The following is a 23,690-nucleotide window of genomic DNA, read 5'->3' as shown; positions in this document are numbered from 1 at the left end:
CTGTGTGCAATACCAATGTTATCTGATCTAAAGGGCTAAATTTATAGATTACACTTGCCTCTGTGATAAACGCTAAACTGGAAAACACAAATGAAATCACCATATTTAGTCTTTTGAGTGTGAAAATCGTATTTACTTCACCCGCTTCCAATACAAAAAACTTATTTCAAGGAATAGGGTCAAGTGTTTTTATGTTCATAGGAGAAAAACTATCTACACTACACGTAGCTGCAAAAAGTTACAGTCTTTATATTTCATAAATTAAATTACTACCTCCACTTGGCCTAATTTCCTAAATCATGTGAAAGTTAAATCAAATTCCTCATGTAATGTCCTGCTGTTAGGTTATGACAACGATGTAGTTAATTTGATTTTAATTTTAAAAAATGTATTACTGAATAAACCGCTGCAGCAAAAATGTAGTAACATTAAATACTTGAGCATAACTATGATACATACAGGACTTATTAAATTACTAGGAAATGAACCGTCTGAGCAGAAGGTGGACAACACAGGGTGCCCTCATGACTCATCGGAATTGTGGGGAATGTTCTTGCTATGTTGTGTGTCACTCTTGCCATGCAGTCGCTCCAAAACCTTTCTTGTCATTTCCTTAAAATGCAGTGTAACAGCGCACAAAGCCTGTAACAATTATCTGTGAAGTCGCTGTTGTCCTATGTTCCTGTCCTCTCAACAAATTAAATGGGAAAAGACAAATTATGACAAAAATACAAAATTATCTGTAAAGCAAAAACAGGGTGGATTTGGCGTTTTAAAGAGCTCAAAAGTGCCGTTTGGGGAACAGGCTGATAATACAGCTAAAAGCCACAGAGGAAACACAATCTGCGGAGAAAGGTCTTTATTCCAGTGGCAACCAGGTGAGACAGATGGATGAAGAATCCTTCCACTATAATAATAAACATTTATCTGCTATACCATGCTAACAGTGGCATGTATGAACTTCCAGGGGACTCATGTTGTGGTAATAAGATTATGTTGTGCAAATTAATGATTTTAAGGAAACCATCCTTCAATATGAACAAAATTAGTAATTAGACCTTCATTTTACACATGTGAAGAGTTTTGCCTGATGTAGTTCAATGTGGGAAACTGCATTAAACATCAATTTGATTATTTTAAAGTAATTTTGTATACAGATTTGCCAATTCTTACCAATGCTGTGTTGAGCAATATCATCTAACCCTAGTGAGAGACCACCAGTGCATCCGGCTGCTAGTCCACTGTACGGCTAACACACACAGACAGACAACACATTCACACACCCACACCTAGGGGCAAATTTAGAGTTTTTCTATCCACCTAACCTGCATGTGTTTGGACTGTGGGAGGAAACCTGAGCACCGGGAAGAAACCCATTCATTACACAGCATGTGCTACAATACCGTATAACCTAGCATAGCAGTGAAGTGGTTAGGTCTCTTCTGTTCAGCAATGGACTGACTGCCCTATAGGAGCTGGCACAAAGACAGTGTGCCCAAGCATCTGTGCCACTCGGTCCTGCCAACATAAATACCTCACGACCGAGACTGCGAGCTAGACAGCTTGATCTGACATAGCCGATTGTAGGTTAAGCACTAACTCAATGTACGTGCTGCCTGCAGATGGACCACCTGTCCCAAACAGACTGAACAGCACTTAGGTTAGCAGTTGGAGTAACTGTTCATATATTCAAGTAAAACTGCATTTCTTGCCTTTAAAATTCAGTCATCATTTGTCAAACTTAAGTGATCTTAAGTTCACCAAGTTTGGGTGTGATGAAATGTAAATGTAGTGTCAAATTAACAGGCAGATAGCGCATAAACAACTTGGTAGACATTTGCTTGGTATAAAATATCCTAAAGGAGTGCCAGACACGTGTTTGCCTGTCAAACATTAAACAGTTTGTCATGTGCCTTGATAAATTGTACTTTACAAGTTTTACTGTTTCTTAAACAGGAATCAGGACTCAGAAATTAGCCCTACAAACAGGCATAGCTGTATAAATATTTACTAATTCACTCACTTCTATCCCTGCAGTGATGCTTCCCTCTACAATTCATGCATGTTGGATGGTGAAATATCTTGCCTGACACTTCCGCACTGGGTTTGGCCAACACATCCAGTGTACATCCACACACCCTTCTCAACATCACACAGAATTATGCACTTGTAACCCCCGTATTCTGCACAAACTCAAACATACACCCACCAACCAACCACCCACAATATTACCTTCCCCTCTGTTGTTATGCTAGCTTCTAAAATATTGTGAGAATGCTACATAGAGCCACTTGACCACAACTGTTTGAACATGCCTGCTTTATCCAAGGGATTAACTGCAATTAGAGCTTCCATACAGCCTTTAAACCATTAGAAACAGGAGCCCATACAACAGGCATGAGTCAAGCACCATCAGATTAAAAAAAAAGAAAAAAAAAAAAACACAGCAGGCCAAATCTGAGTGATTATTAAGATGTGCTAAACAGTGGCTAAGGTAGTTGAGAGTGACACAGAGAGAAAGACAGGGGAGAGCGTGGGAGGACACACTTCCTCAGAGACTGTAAAATCCTTTTGAACGGTACCGAAATCAGGAGAGAGAGAGAGAGAGAGAGAGAGAGAGAGAGAGAGAGAGAGAGAGAGAGAGAGAGAGAGAGAGAGCACTGTTGTGAAATACTTAGAGAAGGCAGGCCAGTATTTACAGTCAGCTGTGCAATGGTGTAGATAGAAACCTGAAAGGTTTCCTGGTGCCCATCTCCCACATCTTTCTCCGAATCATTTGTGAACATGTAGCTATTGGTAAAATAGCTAATTTCAGTTTGAATTAACGACTGTTTCCCAGCTAAAATGGTACCCTGTACCTAAACAGCTCTGAGTCACATGTGATTGGCCTGCAACAAACATAAATGGTCCACAGTTTAACATAACTGCTTCCACATAGATTTTTTCAACAGTGTTTTTAGATTTTTTTAGCTTCGATTTGACTGATTCTTAAAACAAGCTGTAAATTATATAAAGAATAACAGCAGCCAACAGTAATGTTCCAAAACTCTCTCGGCCATGCTAGTCTCTAGATTTAATGTGAGTAAGTCTTACATCCAGAAGAATACATGCCCAGTTCAAATTCAAGTTACTTTACTTAATTTTATGCTCAAAAGCACTCATCAATCTTTTATCTCAAACGTGGATGTATATACTGTATATACATGGCTGGTATTCTCTAATGTTTAATATGAAAAGTGGGGCTAATCAATCCCTGTGAGTATAATTTTATCAACGTTGTTCCTAAAACAGGATGTTGCATATTACCTTGATATTCATTTCAGTAATCAGAGCAGTGGAACAGTCATTACATTAGCAGATACAGGTTACATCTCCAGAACATCCCCAGTGTTAAATGGTGTTATTTTACTCATAAGTCATCTTAGATCATCCTACGTTGTTCTATATTAATCTTAATGCGGCTGAGACAAATTATTTCCATTATCAACTAATCTATCAATTAATCAGTAAATCGAGCAAAGCAAAATGTCAAGAAGATGGCAAATGACCCCCAAAGTTCAAACATATGCACAGGCACAAATAAGAGACTAAACCCAAAACCTTCTTCTGTGCATAAACAGAGGGATGTTTGGATTTCTAGTATTGCCAACATTACTTGCTACAGATGAGGTGTGCAATGACTAGACATGATAAAACCCAAGACACTGAAATGTCTGAAACAGTTGCAATCATTTCCCCTCAGGAATAAGGTTTCTTCCTCTGAGTCGCTTTACGTATCACACTGTCCGGGAAACTAAACATAGAATACTTTGATACTTCTCATAATATTTAACTAGGTTTTTCTTTGAACTGATGATATGCATCTGTCATTTGTGTGGATTACTGTAGGTATATCAATGTACACTTTACACGATATCACAGGAGGTAAATTCACACTTTTTTCAACCTGTAATATTCCGTATTGGCCAGTTAGATTTTGCATTTTGTTTCACTGTTCTTTATTTCTGACAATACAGTTTGCCAAAATTCTACCATCTTACCAATTTTAAGAAGGACATGAAGAGCTCTCTTCAATAAAACTTTGATATTTATCTACAATCCAACATGTAAACAGGCTAAACTAGATGACAGCTAGTCTGAGCTACATTAAAATAAAAATACAGGTCTGTCCCGAGACCGCCTAGTCAACTTAGCATTTGGATTTACAACACCGTAATCATTATGTAGCCAAATGGCACATCATGTAACTAAAGTATGCATGGTGTAACCTGTTATTTAAGAAATGTAATGAAGTGTAATGTCTGAAATTTGACAGTTTACTGTAATGTCAACATAGTCAACAGCTTACTTTGCATTACCAGCAGTAAAACTACAACCCCAGCTGGAAATAAGACAATTAGAAGATGGAGTTTGGAATGTAATTAACATGAAAATTTATTCCATGTATAGAAGTCATTTGCTGCTTACCTGACGCTTTTGTCAAACACCTTAGTGCGGAAAACTTCCTCCTGATCCAGACTTATGGTGCAAAAGGTGCAGAGATCCCTTTGTCGATTTGGACCTGAGACTGGACCTAGGTTCTTAGCTTCACCTGCAGTACAGAGAGAAGAGCATCATTACTATCTTGACTGGCATAAGAAGTGAACTAAAGTGGCAGTCCTAAAGTTTGAGAACTCTGAAAAGTGAAAAGATGTATGTATTTCGATTCGTAAATTCCTTCTGTTAATCTTAACGAAAATGGAAAATAAAATGCCCTTAATTTAAAGGGTTACTTTCAGGGAGGGTGACTCAGAACAAGCTAATCTTAAATCAATATAAGCACATGTGATTGCAATTATACACAGTGCACTTTATAAAATATGCTTTTCAAATCAACATCCTCATGTTCATATGGGGACGCTGGCTCTTGCCAGTCGTCAGGAGTAGAGCAGAGCGGATGTAGCTGAAGATTTGAGGCTCCTATGTGGTTAAAAACATGAAACACTGACTTCCTCAGCATAACCATTGGCAATGGTACAGCGCTGATTCACAAATGACAAACACCTTTGTAACACACACCACTTGCACATACTTGCATTACATTGCAGGCAGACCCAGATTACATGGCACCGGGTTTTGTGCAACACATGCATAATCAATCACCAAATCAAAGCCAGATAAGTTCAACTTGAATCTCCAGAGTGGCCAAATGGCAGTTACCCAAACAGCACTATCAATAACTTCACAATGAGTCAGATTTAGACTAGTGGATTAGAGGTCCAAAGACAGTATTCTAAATTGGTCCTCTAGCTTTGGATCGGTATCCTAAGCCCAGGTGAAGACCCAATTAAGAAAAGCTATTTGTGAGATCATCTTTTTAACAGGCTATTAATAATGCTGTATGGCTAATCCTAGAAACAACCAGTGAAAACAGCCACGTTTTCACTTAGCTTGGACCAGGATAACCTCGTGGGGGTAGAGCACTCATGCACATATGCACGCGCACACACACACACACAAACAAACAAACAAACACATACAGTATACTTTGGGCAACCAACCCTACTGCCATCTCCTAAAGAACATTTCCACTAAATCAGAACCATGGCACCTTGTGACAACCATGACCTAAAGGTCAGAGAGTAAACAATACCTGTGTCACTTTAACAACTGGCCTTTTCACGATGTTATACTGACAATGAAGCAAACAAGGTCACATATCAAAGTACACTGGCCAAAAAACTGCTGTACAAATGCATCTTCACAGAATGCCACCTCCATTGATGTAGGCTAAAGGAAAAAGGACAAAGTGTGAACGAGGAAGAATGGAGTTTCGTAAGACTGCAAAGTGAGTTACATGCCATTATAGTTCCTCTATTTTGTTCTGCTTACCGTTTTCTCATTAATTCATAGTAGTGAAACTGTTGTCTTCCTATTGTGTGCCTATGCATACAAGCCTTACATAGTAGTTAGTCTACACTGACCTTACAGTAAATATATTGTGTTCGGTTCAGACACATTTCTAGCTAATGACATGTTCTCCACTCATTTTAAGAACCATAAAGTGCACGTAAATAATAATGTTTTGTCAGACATACATTTAAAAAAATACAATAATCATCACTATCATCATTAATGAAAAATGTATTTTAGTGCCAGTACATTAGAAATAAACCGATTTTTTCTGAAGATTGACCACACAGAATTTTACTTTCCCCACTGGGCTAAAGCAATGCCACTGGGGCAAATTTAATCCTAACCATAATCAATTACCTTAAACACCAGCAAGATGGTGCAGCAATGGTTGTAGACTACTGGGTGTGTGTTAAGACTGAGAATAATCATATCATTTAAGCATATCTAACACCCTGTTATCCACGAGTAAAAGTGCATAATTCTGAATCTCAAATGTTGGTAATGGCAGAAACTCCTGACAAGAGCAGCCATACACATGTTGGCTTTGACGTTATTTGGCCAAAAGCACATTTACACATTCAAACAGGTGCATATCATGTAGTTACACCACTGGACCAGCCCAGCCTGAGATCGAGGACGAGGACTGGCTTGTTAGACATTTGACTTGACCGATTTGGATTCTTACTGGATGCATGACTATTACAATGTTGTAATAACCACACTGGGGCAATTTGCTTGCAAAATATATTATTTGGTGCTGCAGGCAAGACAACAAAACCCATTCCCATGGATGCTTTAATCATTAATGTAGTAGCAACCGATGAGACAAGATAATTGCATTTAAATGTTTCTTGATTAATGCTCTTATATGCGAGTCAGAGAGCAAAGACTTCAAGATTCAGAGACCTGCTAGTTTTCAGACAGGACTTGGACTCAAGTCGTCAGGTTGGTCACTCCGTCACCAATCAATCAATCAACAGACTGCTGCGACACAATGTGCCGTTACAGGGCTGTTGTCGATATTTATCGTTGGCTAGGTGTCGGACTGTAGCAAGAGAAGGCAACATAAATCTGTAAAGGGTGAGTGGTCATTACTTTGCTGTTTGAGACGTTACTAGATATACGTTGCGTTTAAGCTTTATGTCGTCGCTAAAATTAATGTTATTCTAATGAAGCCTTAGCTAAGTTACCGCCTGTCAGAAGCGTACAGCGAGTAACGTTATAACTAGACGGGTTAGTGACGATGGAGTGAAACGGTTGGTAGTAACTTAGCTAGCCTACTTTGCCACAAACGTTAACTTAGCTTACATGGCAGCTCAAGTCCACACAAAACGCCCGCACTTAAAACCTTTCATTTCTAATACGCATAAAACACCCCGCTTGCTTGAGCAGCTTAACTGACGGTCGCGGAGCCGTACTCGATGAATGAAATCATTCACAACAATCTCGTAGCCGCTTGCTAGCATGCTAGGCTAACTTGACGTGAAGCACCAGCCAACAGACCGACTAGATGAACTGGCTGTCTCTGCGTCCACACTGTCGACTGTTGATAGCACGCCGCGCCCCTCCGGCTTCCCCTCTCACCGCTCGCTTCTAATACCGACCTCATTCCCGCTGTGAGAGACGGAGAACATCGACTCGCCAGTCAAACTTACATATTTTACCCCGCAGGCTCTGTAAAATCCGAACCCTCGCGTCGTCCTCTTCCGCCATGGTCAGAGCTGACTGTTGTCGCTGCTCCGGTGCATTCAGCGCTGGTTTATCATATCCGTTTATGAATGCAGGCAGAGTGAAAGAAAGCCAGCCCTACTGCCGCGTCACGTCAGGTCCCGTACACACTGATGCCTTAAAACGTTTGGAGAAATATCAAGCTCCCTCAAAAGTCGAGCGCCAGTACTTCACTCTGGAGATGGTAGGAGGCTTTAAGAGGATTTAAGGTCCCCCTGTACTGTGGCTCATTATGCAACGGCGCTGCTAGCGGAGGACTGATACTTTGACTTTTGAAGATAGCTTAGCTAGCTAATCTGGGCTACAAGTACTTTAGATTAACCCTGTCCATGTCCGTGAATGACATACTTGTGTGAGGCAGATGTAAATCTGTCACTGGGTGTGAATGAATTATATCTGCTCTAAAACAAATGTCTGAGGCACACAGTTTTACTTTGCGATTGACGGACTGATTACATTTTCACTGTGATCAATCTCGCAAAAACGAACAACTAATTAATCAGAAAATGTACACAAATGGTGTTTCGTGTCGAGTGACCTGTTACCACGTCTACAAACACAAATTCACACAATCACATCTAGCTAGCACTCTTGCAGAAGTTTACCTACCTCTTAAACTATATACTGATCCCAGCAGTTAGGACTAGCTGTGCTATCGTGCTACTGATAAAGTCATAATGTCATTGTCAACTGCAAATGTCATTTGGATCATGTTTAACAACAGTTTAGTACCTTCCTGTAATGTTTTTGGCATTTTCATGACATGATATATGACTGTGGTTTTGTTTTACCTGGGTTACAGCTTTTAGTAGCATAATATTTCGGAAAATTGCTTAACTGATACTCATTATGGAATTTCCTGATCACTGTGAGTGCTGTGAAAGCTTATTTTAACTCTGTACCTAAGTAGTAGTTATAATCAATAAGCAGTTGTGGATTTCTGATTTCTAAAGATGATTTATTTCTCTTAATCTTTGGATGAAAACGTGTCTGATATCTTGTGTTCTCTTCCTCGCCCTCCAGGTGATGTTGCTTTTGGCTGGGAGAAAACATTGGTCTGATCCTCATGGCTGATAGTAGCAGAGCCTGAAAGGGCAGTCAGGTATGCCTTATAATCATTTCTATTTATTATCTCAGTCTCCCGTTAGCATGTTGCACACACTAGTTCATAACACCTATACAATGACATTATCTACTTAAAATAATCTAGATGTTTTGCCTCATTGATTTGGCATACACTTATCAATAACTCAAAGGTATGTGACCACTTTTAAACTGTACAGTATGTTATCTTTGCATTTTATCAAAGTTTTGTGACCTCAAGACTGTTAACATAGAATATATTATGTCTTCGGCCATTTGATGCAAATCTTTGTAATTATATCTTTCCCTAATTAAAATACATCAAGATGTTGCATTAGTATCTAATATTTTATTACAGTACAAAAGTAGCTTTTGGTAAGTATAGTGAGCATGTGCCCTGTACGTTGAGGTAATTACATACATGTATTCCCCACTATACTACAACAATATAAAAATATTTTTTTACACATCAATAACATCACAGGGAATTTTGCTGTTAGTGTTAATAATGGTAATCTCTCTCTATTAAATGACACACTACATTGGGATATGGGAGAAAATGATGCCGCCATGCCATAATCACTGTGTTAAACAGCACCTTATACCCAAATTTATGATCCCTCTGTTACATCACAAGACTAGTCTTAGAAAGAAGCAAGACATTTAGAAACATCTGGAAATTGTGTCTAGAGGCCCTACTCTAAATACAGATGCAGTTCGTGTGGAAGAACAAAGGAATGAACTTCTCAGATGGGCTGCAGGTCCCTGAAGGACCGAGAGGAGCAGATAACCAACATGTGGCGTAATGTTTAGGAAACGGTTTGCTCTGGAACAGGTTTTGTGACTGTTAAAATCTTGCTATTTAAATTTTCCCTCTTAAAAATCCCTACACTTTAACTACATTACTTTTGGTTTCTGTTACTATTCCCTTATCATCTGTGTTGCAGAATCAGTAAGTGTGCTTGTCAGTCAGCATGATGTGTTGGTCAGCGTTCACTGAATACTGTAAACTAATAGTCAAGCACTTACCATGTCTCTTAACAGGCTCATGGAGGACAGGATGTAACTGTTTAGAATATCAACATTTATTTAAATAGTTTTACATGTTTTATACATAAACACACAAAAGGTAATCTCAATGTTGCCATGTGTTCATTATAAATTAGAATTGTATCAATGGTGCTTAAAATTGAATTTGAATTATCAAAGTATTTTATCAGCAGATTAGCATAGTCTAACTATAAAGTGCAACTCACCATGGCAAGTTAACTGAATAGGAGATTCAGAAATGTGACAGTTGCAAAATTCATATGGTTTTCCCCACACATATTTTAAAAAGTAAAGATGTAACCACACTCAACAGCTTTTCAGTTGTTGAACACATCCTACCCCTTTCCTGAAACGGCACACCATTTGAAGAAATGTTGCCAACATTCATGTATTTTCGTGAGGTTACAGTCATGTCACTGAGTCTGCCATGTATGCATAGACAATGGACAAAGTACAGTCTGTGTCATAAGGTCCTATATATTATCCAAAAAATATCTTCTACAAAGGTGAAAAATCACTCAGTCGTTGAGTTTAAGAAGGAAGAAAATGCAGCCTATATTGATATTAGATCCTCATATTTAGTGTTGTCCATTCAAGAGATTTTATTTAAAGACAACACAACTCTTACATTTCTTAACCAAGCCAGTTTGAAGCCAACTTTCAATTTCTCTTTTGCCTATTGTCAGCCACAGTCCTCAAGGATCTTTTAAAAAAATGGCTCCTCTTTGCACCGCCATTTTTCTGGCTTGTGTATAGAAATGTGGGTACCTTTAGTTTCACAGTCATTTCTCCTAAACAGTTTACAGGACTTCTCACGGTCATCGTGACTGGTTGGTCTTGGTCCCATCAAAATATCCTTGTTGCTGTCGCTGTCTCTCTCACTTGCCTGCTTTTTTTGGATGAGATGGATAGAATGCTGTGCATTGATCCTTTTTTTTGTCATTTTATGTTTCACCTTCAAGGGTGTCAGGGAAAGCAGTGGGTCAATGCAAGGTGAGAATGGATTTTTAATGTTGGAAAATGACATGTCTTGGTAGGTAGTCAAAGACGTAAAATCAGTTGTATCCTCAGTTTTAGTCTTAATTTTATCAGCGGAAAAATGTCCTCCTTCCAGCCTTTCACTTTTTATGTCAGGGCCCCCTTGATTGTCGCTGTCTTCTGTTTTGATGGTGTTTTGGTTATTGTCTTCACTCAGGTTTGCTGAGTATTTCGTACATGGTGTGAAGTTGTCATAATTATATTGCTCATCATTTGTCTCCTGGTGTTTTTTCTCATGGCTTCTCTTGGTGGCTAGGTAGAGAAAACGCTGGGGACAGAAAGAGCAGCGATACTTCTTCTCTGGGTTGGGGCTCCGGGGTGTATTATCAAAGCAAGAGCCATTTTCCATACAGTTGCTGCAGATGTAATCTCCACCGGCAGGTGCCTCACCAGGGGGACCTTGTTTACCACAGGTTCGGCAGAAACATGGGTGGGAACCAATAACATGAGCTCTAAGACCGGTCTCTGTGATAAAAGAGCTGTCACAGATGTCACAGTTGTAGGTGGCCCTCGGGCTTGAGTTCCTGCTAAGGCTACGTCTCACCTCTCCACTACCACCTGAGATGCTCCCATCTGTCAACCAACTATTTTTATCAAGGTGGGCCTCAGTGGCAGCAGTTCTATCTACAGATGTTTCAGGATAGCAATGAAAAAAAGCTTTTCTGTGCTTTAATCTCAACTTCTTCCTTTTCTTTTTAGCTTTGTAAGAATAGTAGGGACGCCAAAGCATATCAGCTGTGTCACAGTCATTGGGATCATCATATGTCTCTGGCTCTGTGGCAGCAGTGACTTCTGGTCTGAGGCGAAGTCTGGGGCTCTCGGAGTTTTCCCTCGTTGGAGGGCACTGACTAGGGCTGTCGTCACTCAGTTTTCTGATTCTCCTTTTCCTTCTGGGGAAGAGCTTAGATCCTTTGATTTGGCGGCGGATGATGGCTTCATTGCCTATTTTGACTGTTATCTGACAGAGCGGCATGGAGGCACCATCCACAGATGGACCCGGGCATGCAGGTTTGGCAATATATGTTTCTGTCTTTGTCCCCACCATCTTGTCTTGTACCCGGTTCTCGTTGCTTGATTGAAGTATCTCCTTGGTCATATCCTCAACTCTTTTTGCAGAAGCTGATAGCTCACCTAACTTCTTAACAGTGTTCAAAGAGTTTAAGAATGGCACATTATGACTAATGTGTTCTGAGTTACTTAGTACTGGAAGATCACCTTTGTAACCCACTGCAGGAGACTCTGTATCAGGTTGAAAGGAGAAGCTGCTGTCATAGTTAATGAATTGTGAATCTCTATTCTCACCTTCTTTTCTTGTGCCTCTCTGAATTTCCAATTCACTGTTCAGACTTTGGTCAATATCTTGGTCACATGGCTTGTCAAAGCTGATGCGAGGCATGACAGGTGCCACCATCTTTGTCGTTGCCATGAATGTCGGAGGGAATGAAACGGCATCAGGGTGGCTGATCAGACCATTTTCTTCAAATGGAGGGATAAGAGAGTTGCTGTCAGGTGGAGCTTGGTCATCTCTTTCAACACTTTCTGAATATGTCTGACTGTATGTCTTGTATTGTCTCTTTCTAAATTTCATAGGCAGAAGCCTGTAGAGTTTGATTGGATAAACGCTTGCTTTCAGCCCACCGTTCGCAGATTTTTTCTTCACAGCTAGACTGGGATCAATGCCGTGAAAAGACTTCTGATGGTTCTTTAAGATATAATATGTCATGAATGTCTCCAGGCAGAAAATGCACTGATACCGGCGTTCACCTGTGTGCCAGATTTCATGTTTTGTACGGTACTCTGCCAAGGCAAACACTTTATTACAGTAATGACAGGGATAGGCCCTCTGCCAGGAATGGACATTCTCATGTCGCTTCAGACTGGATAGGGTGACATAGACCCGTTTGCACACACTGCAGTTGTATCTCCTATGACCACCATCTGGCCTCACTGCCCTTTCAGCTTGTAGGGGCTCTGATCGGTCCACTTGAAGGGGCTCTGGGGTGTGAAGTGTGGAGAGGTCAGCAGCGGGAAGCTCTGTTGTGATGCTCTCAATGTTCGGCATGTCGTCTAAGTGGAGATCCACCTCTTTGGTTGATATATCAGTAGCATCTAGCTTAGGCGGGCCTCTAGCAGCTTTGGGGCAGACCTGCTCATGGTTGCGCAGCCGTTTCAGGTGTATGAACTTTCTGTGACAAAACTTGCAAAACAGATGACTGACAAAACGCTTTTTGTGTACCTCTGAGTGAATAGTGAGTAGAGCTTTATTTGTGAATATCTCCGGACAGTGCTCACATCCGTAGATTGAAATGCTGTCCTCCGTGTGAGGAGAAAGGGTGGGTGGGCCTAACTCCATTTGAACATTGTCAGTGGCTATAGGTAGCCCTGGGTCTATGCTTCTTTCTGTTTCTGCTTCTGAAAAAAGTGGAGGTGGTGTCATAACTGCGACAGGTGCTGCAGAAACACCATCGGGTAATGTGGGTTTTATTGCATTTGGTTCATCTGACTGTGGTTCAGCTGGTGTTGGAAGCATACTTCTACCCAAAGAGACTCTCAGCCTGTGGCGCTTTTTAAGCGGGCCTGCGTTCCTGTAAATGAGATGCTTTGGCTGTAATATTGCTGGCTTACAGACCTTCCTGTTGTCCCACACACTGCTATCCTTGCCTTCAGTAGATTTGCTCACTGCATATGAGTGCTCTGAAAGGGCTTGCGTTGTCTCATTGTCCCCATTGAGGCATGAGGTTGTGTGGCAACTTGATGGGTGCTGTCCTACATCTGGTGACTGCCTCTCCCCATCTGTTTGAACCAGAGGGGTGAAAAGATTGTTCCCAGGACACACTTCAGTGATAGAAAAGGCATTGGTGATGCGTGGCCCTTTGGCACTTTCTATCTCTTCAGGCCTGGGAGCTTCCTTCTTTGTTTTTTTAGACAATAGGGCTGTGCTCAAGTCTGTGGATTTAACACATTCGTCCTGTCTCTCCTGTTCTGCAAGCTTCTCTAAGAAAGGAATTCCAAGTCTTTTTCCTGCTGCCACTAGCCCCCCTGTGTCCTCTGCACCAGGCGACGCCACCTTTGAGCAATAGATAAAGTTGAGGATACTGGCAAACACCTCAGACTTCAGATCCATCAGCTCCAGCACTTGGCTAGAGTTCCATGTCTCAGGAGTTGTCAGAGCATTCCTGAAGTACCCGCTGGAGGCTGCCAGGATGTTCTTGTGGGCCCGAAACTTAACATCCTCCACCACAATGGTAACATCACAGAAGAGGCCTTGTGAGCGCTGCTCATTGAGTTTGCTAAGCAGAGTTTGAGGGTGAGCGCTATCCATCAGGTTCTGAGTGCATGGGGACACCACAGTCATCTAACAAAAAAGAAGAGAAAAAAGATTTACATCAGATTATTACAAAATGGTGAATCTTTCTGTTATTGTTGAAAGGATCCAGAAGATGTGTGTGTACATTATGTATTTGAAAATATTTTAGCTCCTCTAGTATTTAATCACTAGATGGCAGTAATGTCCTGACAGATCCCACGCTGTTGGCACTGGTGCTCAACACTTCTGGTAAGTCAGTATAACTCTCCATCCTGTTTCATTAAAAAGGAAAAAAAAAACTGCATAAAGGCTGGACATTGTTAAAATCCTGTCTCACTGTAATATTGTAGACCACATTGATGGACTGCTGTAATAAACATACATTTGTTTTGATGTTTCAGTAACGGGCAGCTGATGTGGGGCTACGATTGTTTTGAGTAATGTGTTTATGTTTGAAAAGGGTATTATTTCAAAATTAAAATCCCAATCTGTGGACTGCATTAGAAAACACCCAAGTGAGAGTGTATCATGCAGCTCCTCAGAAATACTTTGAGAATGATTTTTTAGCAAAGAACAAAGGGCACACAGTGTGTGTCAAAGATGTTGCCTCTGGCCTAGAATCGTACTGTGAAGGTTGTAATTCAAAAGGTCTTGGACATAATGACCTGATTTATGATGTTCAAAATTACTTCCTATATGCAACATTTTTTTGTCTGCCCATTAATTTATTTCTTCAATTGCCGTTTTTTCTGCAGATTAACTTAATTCTTAATGCATGGAATGTTCCTGTCATTTTGGTTATGCATCAATTCCAGAACAAAGTCATGAGGAGACAAATTTTCCTGACAGCATTACCCTGAATACAGGGGAAGTCTTGGCATGCACGTGCTGAAATATGCCTTGACTCCCTCAGTCATAGATGTTGTTAATTATTATTACTTACTATAATTTAGTATTGGTAATCATTCAGTGTTCTCCCACAGTTCTGCACTGGGTCTGGTTCAGTTGTTCAGCCTTATTCTTCTCAAGGCCTAGGTTAATGTGAAAATGACATGCAGACAGCTACACACGGATGACTCATATGTTCCCTTCTTCGTTTGTCTGTCAGTTGGCAGTAGAGAGGCATCCTTTCACTTGGCTTACATGCAGATTTTGTCAACTCAAACGACAGGGAACAGTTAATTAATACATCGTGAGTGAAATGAAGGAAGGGCCACTGATGTAATGTTGCACAGAAGTAAAGTAAAGCTGCCATGTAAATGTTGTAATGATACATGGTAAATGGACTGCATTTATATAGCACTTTTCTCAATAAATAACCACTCAAAGCGCTTTAAAACACTACCTAGCATTCTCGCATTCAGACTTTCAAAGGAGCTATTCAGGGCTCAGCATCTTGCCCAAGGACACTTCTACATGCAGACTGGAAGAAGCACCAACCCTCCGATCAGTGGACAACCTGCTCTACCTCCTGAGCCACAGGCATCTTAATCTTAATGATAAACATCTTAGACTTTGAGCTGTTACACAAAGGCACACACCACTGCACTGTTTATGCAGTTAAAGCAGATTTCTTGTCAGATGGGGAATGGCAGCTTTTGCATATTGACAAAGCAGCAATTGTGGGTTATTCTGATTTCGACAGTAAACTACGATGATCTGCAGTCTGCAACTCTTAGAGGAAGTTACAATTTATTCATTCTCTCTTTGAAAGAGGCGGTACCATTCAAAATGGTGTTCTAATTGCGGCCTGCTTGTATCAGAGTCGGTGTGGACTGAGTTTATACTGAGTCATGTAGCCTGTCTCACATAGCATGCTGACTGTACCTGCTAAGACACACTCGTGTTCTTCACATTCTTGTTCTTGTAAGTGATGAATCGTCACACCTGCATCACTGTTGTTTAAATATCCAGTTATCCAGTGTAAGGTCAGAGAGAAGTTAGTACTTCATGTTATTGTTATTTTTTCACCGTCATTTATATCTATGGTGAAAGTCATACAATTACTGCTGTGGAAGTCATACAGTTACTGTGCAATATAGCTTGAGACCATGGTATTCTCTCCTCTGGACATGCTTAGACTGTCTACCCTCTACCCTGGAGGCTACGCAGCTATATTTAGTGTCTCGCTGTTGTGAACGTTGTTCTGCATGCTTACTCGGAGGACAACAGGAGAGGAAGGGTTTAATTTTTCATGGTCCAAATCGGATTTAGTCAGTGAAAATTATTCGATAGTCTCAAGATATATTAAACAGGTAGTTCAATTTGATATCTAGCTTTGTTTTTGTGTTTTGCTTATTTTTGTCGCGGGCATTACGTGCCGTTTAAAAATCTGTTTTTTTACGTTATTCTTTCTTTACACAAGGGTGTTCAGGTTGTTTATCAGTGATGTCATTTTATATGTTGTTTTGTTTTTTTCCACTCATTTCCAATTTTCTGTTCGTGCAACAAATACAATATGGCCGCCGTTTTTGAAAGCCTCTCAGACTGCTGAAAACACAGGCAGCCTCCTGCCTTCTTTCTCAGACAGGCCTCCGTTGTCATAGCAACATGCTATGGCGCAGCACTTATTGGGATTCGGCTGGATGGCATGTGACTGTATTAGCTGTCCGGGTATTCGGTCCCCTCTCTCCCACAAACATCCTGCCTCTCTGAGAACCTGCAACACACAGCAGTCTACAGAGCCATCAAGGTTTGCCTTTGTCTCCGCTTCAATATTCTTTGTGTATGTGTGTTGGTCTGCAGCAGAAACGCTACCCAAAGGACTTTCTCATCTGATAACAGCAAGTGCTGTGCCACTGCATTTATACTAATGTCTTAGTTAGCGCTGTTTACAGAAACAGGTTCATCTAGTCCTCTAGGTTGCAATTTTACTTTACCACTTTCATTTTTCACAATTTATACCAATTGTTGTGGTTTACTGGCACCACATGCTGAGCGGAAATTTTGAATTTGTCATCAGGGCTTAAGATTTTGCCACACCCAACTTTACTTTACCTTCAAAGCTCATGTGAATTTTTTTTTTTTTACGTCTCAACCTGTAAGATAAAAATCCCCACATACTAAACCACAAACCATGAAACGACAGTAGAGCATTCAAACAGTCTTGTCATACAAAGAGCGAAATGTCAAAGCAAAAGACTCTTAACGCACCACTGCAAAGCGTACTTCCGCAAAAAACAGGTCATAAATTGAGGGAAACCATGCAAAACATACCTTAGTAAATCAGAGCAAATGATGCAGGGCGAACAGGAAACAGTGTCATGCAGTATCCCTTTTCTACAGCTCTCAATATACCCAACTATACATAGAAAACAGTTTCGTGAGAGCAAGGCGAAAGTGTTTTTTTTCTATGATGGTCGCTGAACAGTGGTGTTGTCAGAAGCAGAGCTTTTTCTGACGTCTTTCTTCCTCTCCCTCCCTCTCTGTGTGCAGATGACTCCAGCTCCAACATCCTTCGCCTCTATCCATGCAGCCCAGGTCCTGGGCTAGATCTGCCCTGCTCTCCTCGGACTGTCCCTCTTCTGTCCTACTAAAGCTGTAGGAATAACTCACAGCATGTAGCTAAACCGGAGTATGGATCTGCCTTTGTGCTAGCTGGGCATCTGAAGCGTTCGTTCTGGAGCCACTGAGCAGGAAACGGCAACTTTTATTAAGCATGGCAGAGGGCTGTAGGGAGAGCGGAGAGATGCTGGGTGCTACATCACACACCAGCTCCGTACTCGATGCTACAGCCACAGAAAATGCTCAGCTGCATTGCTGGTAGTAGCGTAGAGCGAGGGGTGCAACAGATGCCGTATTAAATCTCCCCAGCACCACACCAGCTAGATCCTGATGCATCGATGTTGACCAAAAGGAAAAATGTCTTTAGCTTGAAACAGAATTATCTGTAGCCTTTATAGAAACCACATGTACCGTGAATGCATAATGCTACACCATCTGTTCAATGCTGCTGCACACAGACTCTGTCTGTGCAGCAGTATATTACACCAAAGCCCTTCGTCCGCGCTTACGCAGTCACTGTGGTTAGGTAACGCAGAACCAGAGAGAAGATGGCAGTGACTGCTGTCCTATTGTGTGTCACAGCAGTCACAGGACAGATGTTCATCAATGCTTTTTCTCACAATTGCAGTGAGCACGCACACTGAATGCAGGACTGAGAGGGAAAAGAGAGTCCTGCTATCAGCAGAGACTCTCGGTATACCTATATAGAGGCTGCTGATTGATGCAAAAGCGGCAGATGCGTCAGCACTGCAGACGAGGGGGAGGGGAGGAAGCTGAACCCGACATGGCACTGCGAGCCTCTCGCTAGCCTGTAAGGACGGAAGCAGCTCTTTTATTTACACAACTCAGTGTAGTCATATGACTGTGTAGGTCTTCTCCTCACACTGCCTGAGACCCACTTCAAACCAGTTTCAGTGGCATTTAGGTTTATGTACTGTTGAGATCAGACATAGTAGCAGGTGCCTTATTATTATGCATGCACTCACTCATTGCCCTAAAGGAAGTAAATGTGCTATTCAGCGATTGTTTGTGCTTTCAACTGTACACACATTCAATGATCTTCCTTAATTTTATCTGCTGTATTGTCATGTTCACTTTTCTGTATTTGATGTACCACATTATGTTGGTTTTATTAAACACAATTAACCACTGGCTCAGTCATCTATTTTTAGCACTGACAGCAAAACCTGCTTCCTGGAGGATCCCTTCATTAGCCTCAGGGACCAGCCAGTGTACAAGCTTGTCAGGTAGTTAAACCTTAAAATGTGTACCAGACTGGGCCATATTGGTGTGACAACCAAAAATTTAAAAAGAGATAACAATCCAAGTGATGAGGCAAATGTGCATACCCTCTGCAATTAGAGCCAGAAAATCTAAATTTGGGAGAGACTAGAGGGGAGCCTGGATGAAGTTGAAGTGGGATGAGTATGCAGCAACCACTACAACTGACTGTGATTTCCAGTGACTTGTGTCAGTCAAAAATACTTAAAATCGCAAATTCACAGCAAAGACAAACAGAAGAAATCAAAATGAACTAATAAAACCCTGTGACTGCCCCTGGCTCTGCCATGGCCTGTAGGGTTGTGTCTTGCCCTTGTCTCCCTTCAGGTCCTGGTAGCAGGAGTTTACATTAGTGCAACTGGGTGCACCTGACCAGTCCATCCAGAATGCATTTAGGATCAGCCATCCTCTCTCACTCTGTTGCTGGCTCTCCCTCTTGCACTACATGGTTCCTTTTGTTTGGTTTAGATGCGCTTCTCTTTGTTTTACGCCATACAGAACTACACTGTCATAAATCCACTCACTAACACTACCAATTACCCATTTCAAGCATTTAGTTAATATAGTCTGTTTCCCTTTATGTAAATAGATATGATCATTTGTTTAGGACAAACAATACAAACAAAATTGCAATTATATATAATCAGAGTTTACAGAGTTTTTTCTTTAGGCGGGGGGCACTGCAATATATTTGGGGTGTTCTCTGAGCCCGTGTATAAGGACGCATGTATACAGATATCTGTAAAAAATCTATCCACACTGCCATTGTTGTACAAAATATTGCCATACACACGCAACCCAAGACCAATTTCACAATCAAAATGCTCAAACAATTATGGGCCAGTAAGTGGCCATAAAATCTACATCAATGATATGTCAAATGCCAGAGGAGAACATTCTGAGCGTGCGTACTGAGCTTATTTTCATTTGGCGGTAGTAACCTAAATACACAAGTGATAGTAGCTAATTAGTTATGTTTTTGTAGTTATTTAACACCATTCTGGCACATGGCCTAGTAGTGCAAACCAAACGTAAACTAACCAGTAGTCTGCCATGTTTGTTATTTCAGACCATGCTCACTACACAAAGCAGCAATGGGCTTGTGCAAATTCAGTTGAAGACATCATCGTTTCCCAAACGCTCCCTTTTTACGTGTACACACAGATATAGAAGGAAAATATCCGTTTTAGTAACCTAAAACGCTGTATTAGTGTGAACGAGAGGCCCAAAAGCAGAGGTAAATGTTTGTTTTGCAAAATATCTGTATATGTGTGGTCAAGGCCTAAGATCCAGACCATCAATTGAATTTGAAGAGAATGTACAACTTTTTAAAAATCTTTGTAGCATGTTTAATTTGTGTCGCCATTTAAAGTCTTCTGCAGTCACTTCAATACTTGAAGTCAATGCAGTTTTTAATGGTGGGAAGACCATAAGGGGGTAGTTTCTTTGTGCAACCAGTCAATCTCATTGTCCTCGTATTGTCCTTTTAAGAGCAATCACTAATTTGTATTTACAATATGTACTGTATGAGATACATCTGCGGTAAGTCAATAACACAAATGCTCTTCAATATTTTTTTTAACTCCAAAACATTGTACCATAGCAGAGCAATTAAACGATTGTACCATTTTGAATTGCCGAGACAATCCCTAATATTTTCCATAATCGGGTCCTTTACAGGGCTAGGAACCATTATTTATGTTAATAAAGATTTAGGAAGCTGTCTCTCTTAATGTCACGTTAAATTTGGAATCAAAGCTGCAAATGGAAAAAAAATATACTGCTCTTACTTAAAGCGCTTAGATGTTACTCTGTATAGTGGATCATGTGAAGTATGTTGTAAGCAGCACCCTGTCACGCACACTTGATATCACAACCAGAATGTGTTCAAAATCACAGGACAAAGTTTACAGGCCTCTGTGCCTCTGATGCTTCGTAAGCTCAGCTGTGGCCTGTAGAGACGCTGATCAGCAGGGAGGCACACACTGTAGAAGGCTGAGTAGGCCTCATCCTCATGCTCAAAGCATTCACACTCTTAGCATACAAAGACAGTCATCCCTGGTAGCACTTACGTTGCTGCCTAAACAAGCACTCATACTTTGAGTTGCCTACCAAAATGTTTCTGTGCGGAAGGTCCTGCTGGGCCTGTCTCTGCCGCTGTGGATGTCTCTCTGGTGTTTGTTTAGGAGGAGGAAAGGAGAGTGACTACCCGGCTCCCGAGCTCCCTTTGGCCTAGATTAGGCCTGTACCATCTTCCCTCTTCCCTGCTGTCTGGATGTTGCCTGTGGACTATGGTTCTCTGGCAGAGGTTCCTTGTTCCTGCTGTGTGTAGTTGCCTTCTGGAGGCTGCTGCCACTGCTGCGTCACTCCCGCTGCATCACTGACCCACAAAGAGGAGCTGAGAAGGAGGGGTGGCGTAGTGAATGTGTGGAGGCAAAGGATAAGCAGAAAACAACCGCCACTGCTTTACACTGCTCCAGCAAACAAATGGATGAGGCTTCCGCTCTGCCTCAGTTTGGGGCCTAGTTGCTGCTGTGGTATTCAGGAAGTGGGTCGGGAGACAGATCCTTTATTGTTACGTAATGAATATTTTTCCTCTCAGACCAGACTCAGCTGAGAAGGCGGTATCCAATGTTCAGAGGCTAATAATAGGCCATAGTACCTACCAGTCAGGGCTGTAAGCGGTTATGTCAGATCATTCCAACACCCAGCTATCATTTGAGCAGAATATTTCATATTGTGGGAAGTTGTTGCTTGTGGAAAATGACATGCATTTTATGTTGTAAAACAACACATTCTTCTCATCTTTCAACACAGGATAATGGAATGACTTGTGCCTATATTTTGTCATCCTTTTGTGACAATAAGAAATAAGAGCGGTATATTAGTATGTAGCTCTTCTGTTAACATTTATTGTACCATATGTTGTCTCCGATCCACTAAGGTAGCTGGGAGAAATAGAGAAAAAGCAGTGCATACCTTTGTCTTAACATTACTGCAGCTTGCTTGTACAGGTTTCAGGTGAGGTTGTACCGGTGTGGCAGATGTTCAGTATTTGTACAAGGTCTCAATCCAGAATACGTATGTTGTACCCTTTAGGCCTGGATATGGTAACTAGAATTACACTTGTTTTGCACACGTTACCCAAGGGTTTATTTGCTTGATCCTCCTCCCATCATCTGACTCCAGTTTTCATTGCCACGTTGCTCCCTCTGCTGGCTGCACGAATGAATACAGCACAGAGACCTTCCACAAAACCAGGTGCATTAGGAAGAGACGACATTGTGTGCCGAGGGCAACAGAGGGCGCAAGAACAATGCACTGGCAAATGTAAACAGGAAGTGTGTGTTGAAATTTAATATTTACCTTGATATGATGTCAGCAGGACTCTAGTTGCGTGATTTTTTTTTTAATTTTTATTATAAGCCTTTTTGGATCAGGTTTTGGATCAGGATCATGCAAGAAGCAAAATCTCACTTTATGCTGTATTATACAGTATGGTAATTTAATTTGCCAGAAATATTACACAATGTAAAATCATGCATTTGACATCCATAACTAGTAAGTGATGTCATATATCCATTGAATACTCTTTGTAATTCTGCCATCCAAAGTGTAACAAGAAAATAGCAATGCATAAAAATACTGATTTGTTTTAAAGAACACTTGGCACTTTTAAACCAATGGAATATATGTTTTCGAAGATTACATGTCTCAACTGTCAAATGGTAGATTTCCAAGAAATCAAATGCTGAGCCCAAATAAAGCACTGTAACACGTCACCAGACAAAATTAAAGACAGGTTTAAAAGGATGTCAGTGTACTGCTGCGGCGACATGAAAATACCCCCCTGCAGCTAAATAAAATATCTATCTAGTTGATGAAACCTTGCTCTTTAGCATTGTTTGATTCATTGTTTGATGGGATGCCCTCAGCTCTGTTGGGTGCATTGTCCCTGCCTGGAAGTCACAGAGAAGTCTTCCGTGATCTCCACATTACTTTAAAATGGACAAATAAACAGTGAGGGTAGAGACAAGATATTATGACTTAATTCCAGGCAAGGGCATTGACTATCATGTGCATCCAAAATTCTATTTACGCTTACTATATAATTTGGCCATCAGTTCACTGTTTACCTTATCCCCCAATTCAACATGTTAAAATTTTACTGGATGGATGCAAAATTCTTTCTTTAACTTGCCAGAAAGAACTCTTCAAAGTATGTAATACTAGCCCAGCAAGGTATAATTTAAAGCTTGCTACCTCGTTACATACACAGTGTTTGTTTGTTTTTTTAGCAACTCTTAGCTTTTAACCAAGTAAGAGACTTTGAGACTCCTTTATAAATAGAAACACATACAAATACTCGACCTCATTTTTGGTGATATCACGTTGGAAAACTCTTTTGAAGGAGGTGGACCCTGACCACTTATTTCGGATTTATGCTCCCCAAGCAAGGTTTCCATTTTGGACACAGAATTGTAACCATGACAACTCAAAAATCAACTGAAATAACAGTAAACAGTTTAACAGATGTTATGTTACATTGAGTTTTTTTTCGGGGGGGGGGGGTCACGACCCAGCGGATTGATACTTCATATCTGTGACAAGCTAATGTTACCAATGACTTCAATGCTGCAGTGATTATCTCTGAAAACGACAGATACAGCTCCATCTTTTCGTGTGAAGACTGTATAGCTAACATATATATTTACAGAACAATACATCCAGTGCTCGCAGCAGCCTGTTCGCTAAAAACAAGCAGATGCCGAACGCTAAAATCTGAAGTATCTAGTCCCTCAGC

The 23,690-nt window shown here is 40.9% G+C and overlaps 2 protein-coding genes and 1 long non-coding RNA gene across 5 annotated transcripts in view; 1 reads left to right on the top strand and 2 right to left on the bottom strand.

The window, feature by feature from the left end:
• Window positions 1–7,779, bottom strand: part of rasa2 (RAS p21 protein activator 2) — a 35,525-nt gene extending 27,746 nt beyond the window's left edge. Inside the window, exons 1-2 of one of the 2 annotated variants that reach the window (XM_041940029.1) lie at window positions 7,551–7,779; window positions 4,468–4,591 (exon numbers count right to left, since the gene is read on the bottom strand). In XM_041940029.1, coding sequence (XP_041795963.1) covers window positions 4,468–4,591; window positions 7,551–7,608 — 182 coding nt within the window. In that variant the 5' untranslated portion in view covers window positions 7,609–7,779. The remainder of the gene's footprint in view (window positions 1–4,467; window positions 4,592–7,550) is intronic. The other variant, XM_041940028.1, reaches the window with a different exon arrangement.
• LOC121608720 lies at window positions 7,725–18,714 on the top strand. Its single transcript, XR_006006972.1, has 3 exons — window positions 7,725–7,807; window positions 8,647–8,725; window positions 17,537–18,714. It is a non-coding gene; the product is annotated as an uncharacterized LOC121608720 (long non-coding RNA).
• Window positions 9,781–21,970, bottom strand: zbtb38 (zinc finger and BTB domain containing 38). Of its 2 annotated transcripts, XM_041940027.1 has the most exons (3): window positions 21,866–21,970; window positions 20,999–21,284; window positions 9,781–14,149 (listed from the first exon to the last, which is right to left on the bottom strand). In XM_041940027.1, exon 3 carries the CDS (start codon window positions 14,147–14,149, stop codon window positions 10,463–10,465), a length of 3,687 nt encoding a protein of 1,228 aa, XP_041795961.1. In that variant the 5' UTR covers window positions 20,999–21,284; window positions 21,866–21,970; the 3' UTR covers window positions 9,781–10,462. The 2 variants fall into 2 exon arrangements, with proteins under 2 accessions (XP_041795961.1, XP_041795960.1); XM_041940026.1 differs by lacking the exons at window positions 20,999–21,284; window positions 21,866–21,970 and adding an exon at window positions 17,318–17,702.
• Between the last annotated feature and the right edge of the window lie 1,720 nt (window positions 21,971–23,690).

This window comes from Chelmon rostratus, chromosome 7, assembly GCF_017976325.1.
Source record: "Chelmon rostratus isolate fCheRos1 chromosome 7, fCheRos1.pri, whole genome shotgun sequence".
Lineage (NCBI taxonomy): Eukaryota > Metazoa > Chordata > Actinopteri > Chaetodontiformes > Chaetodontidae > Chelmon > Chelmon rostratus.
The sequence above is the reverse complement of the archived record's forward strand: the minus strand, read 5'-3'. Positions and strand labels throughout refer to the sequence as shown.

Excerpts from the sequence above, each read along its gene's own strand:
- zbtb38 (XM_041940027.1), bottom strand. The coding sequence starts at position 14,149 with ATGACTGTGGTGTCCCCATGCACTCAGAACCTGATGGATAGCGCTCAC.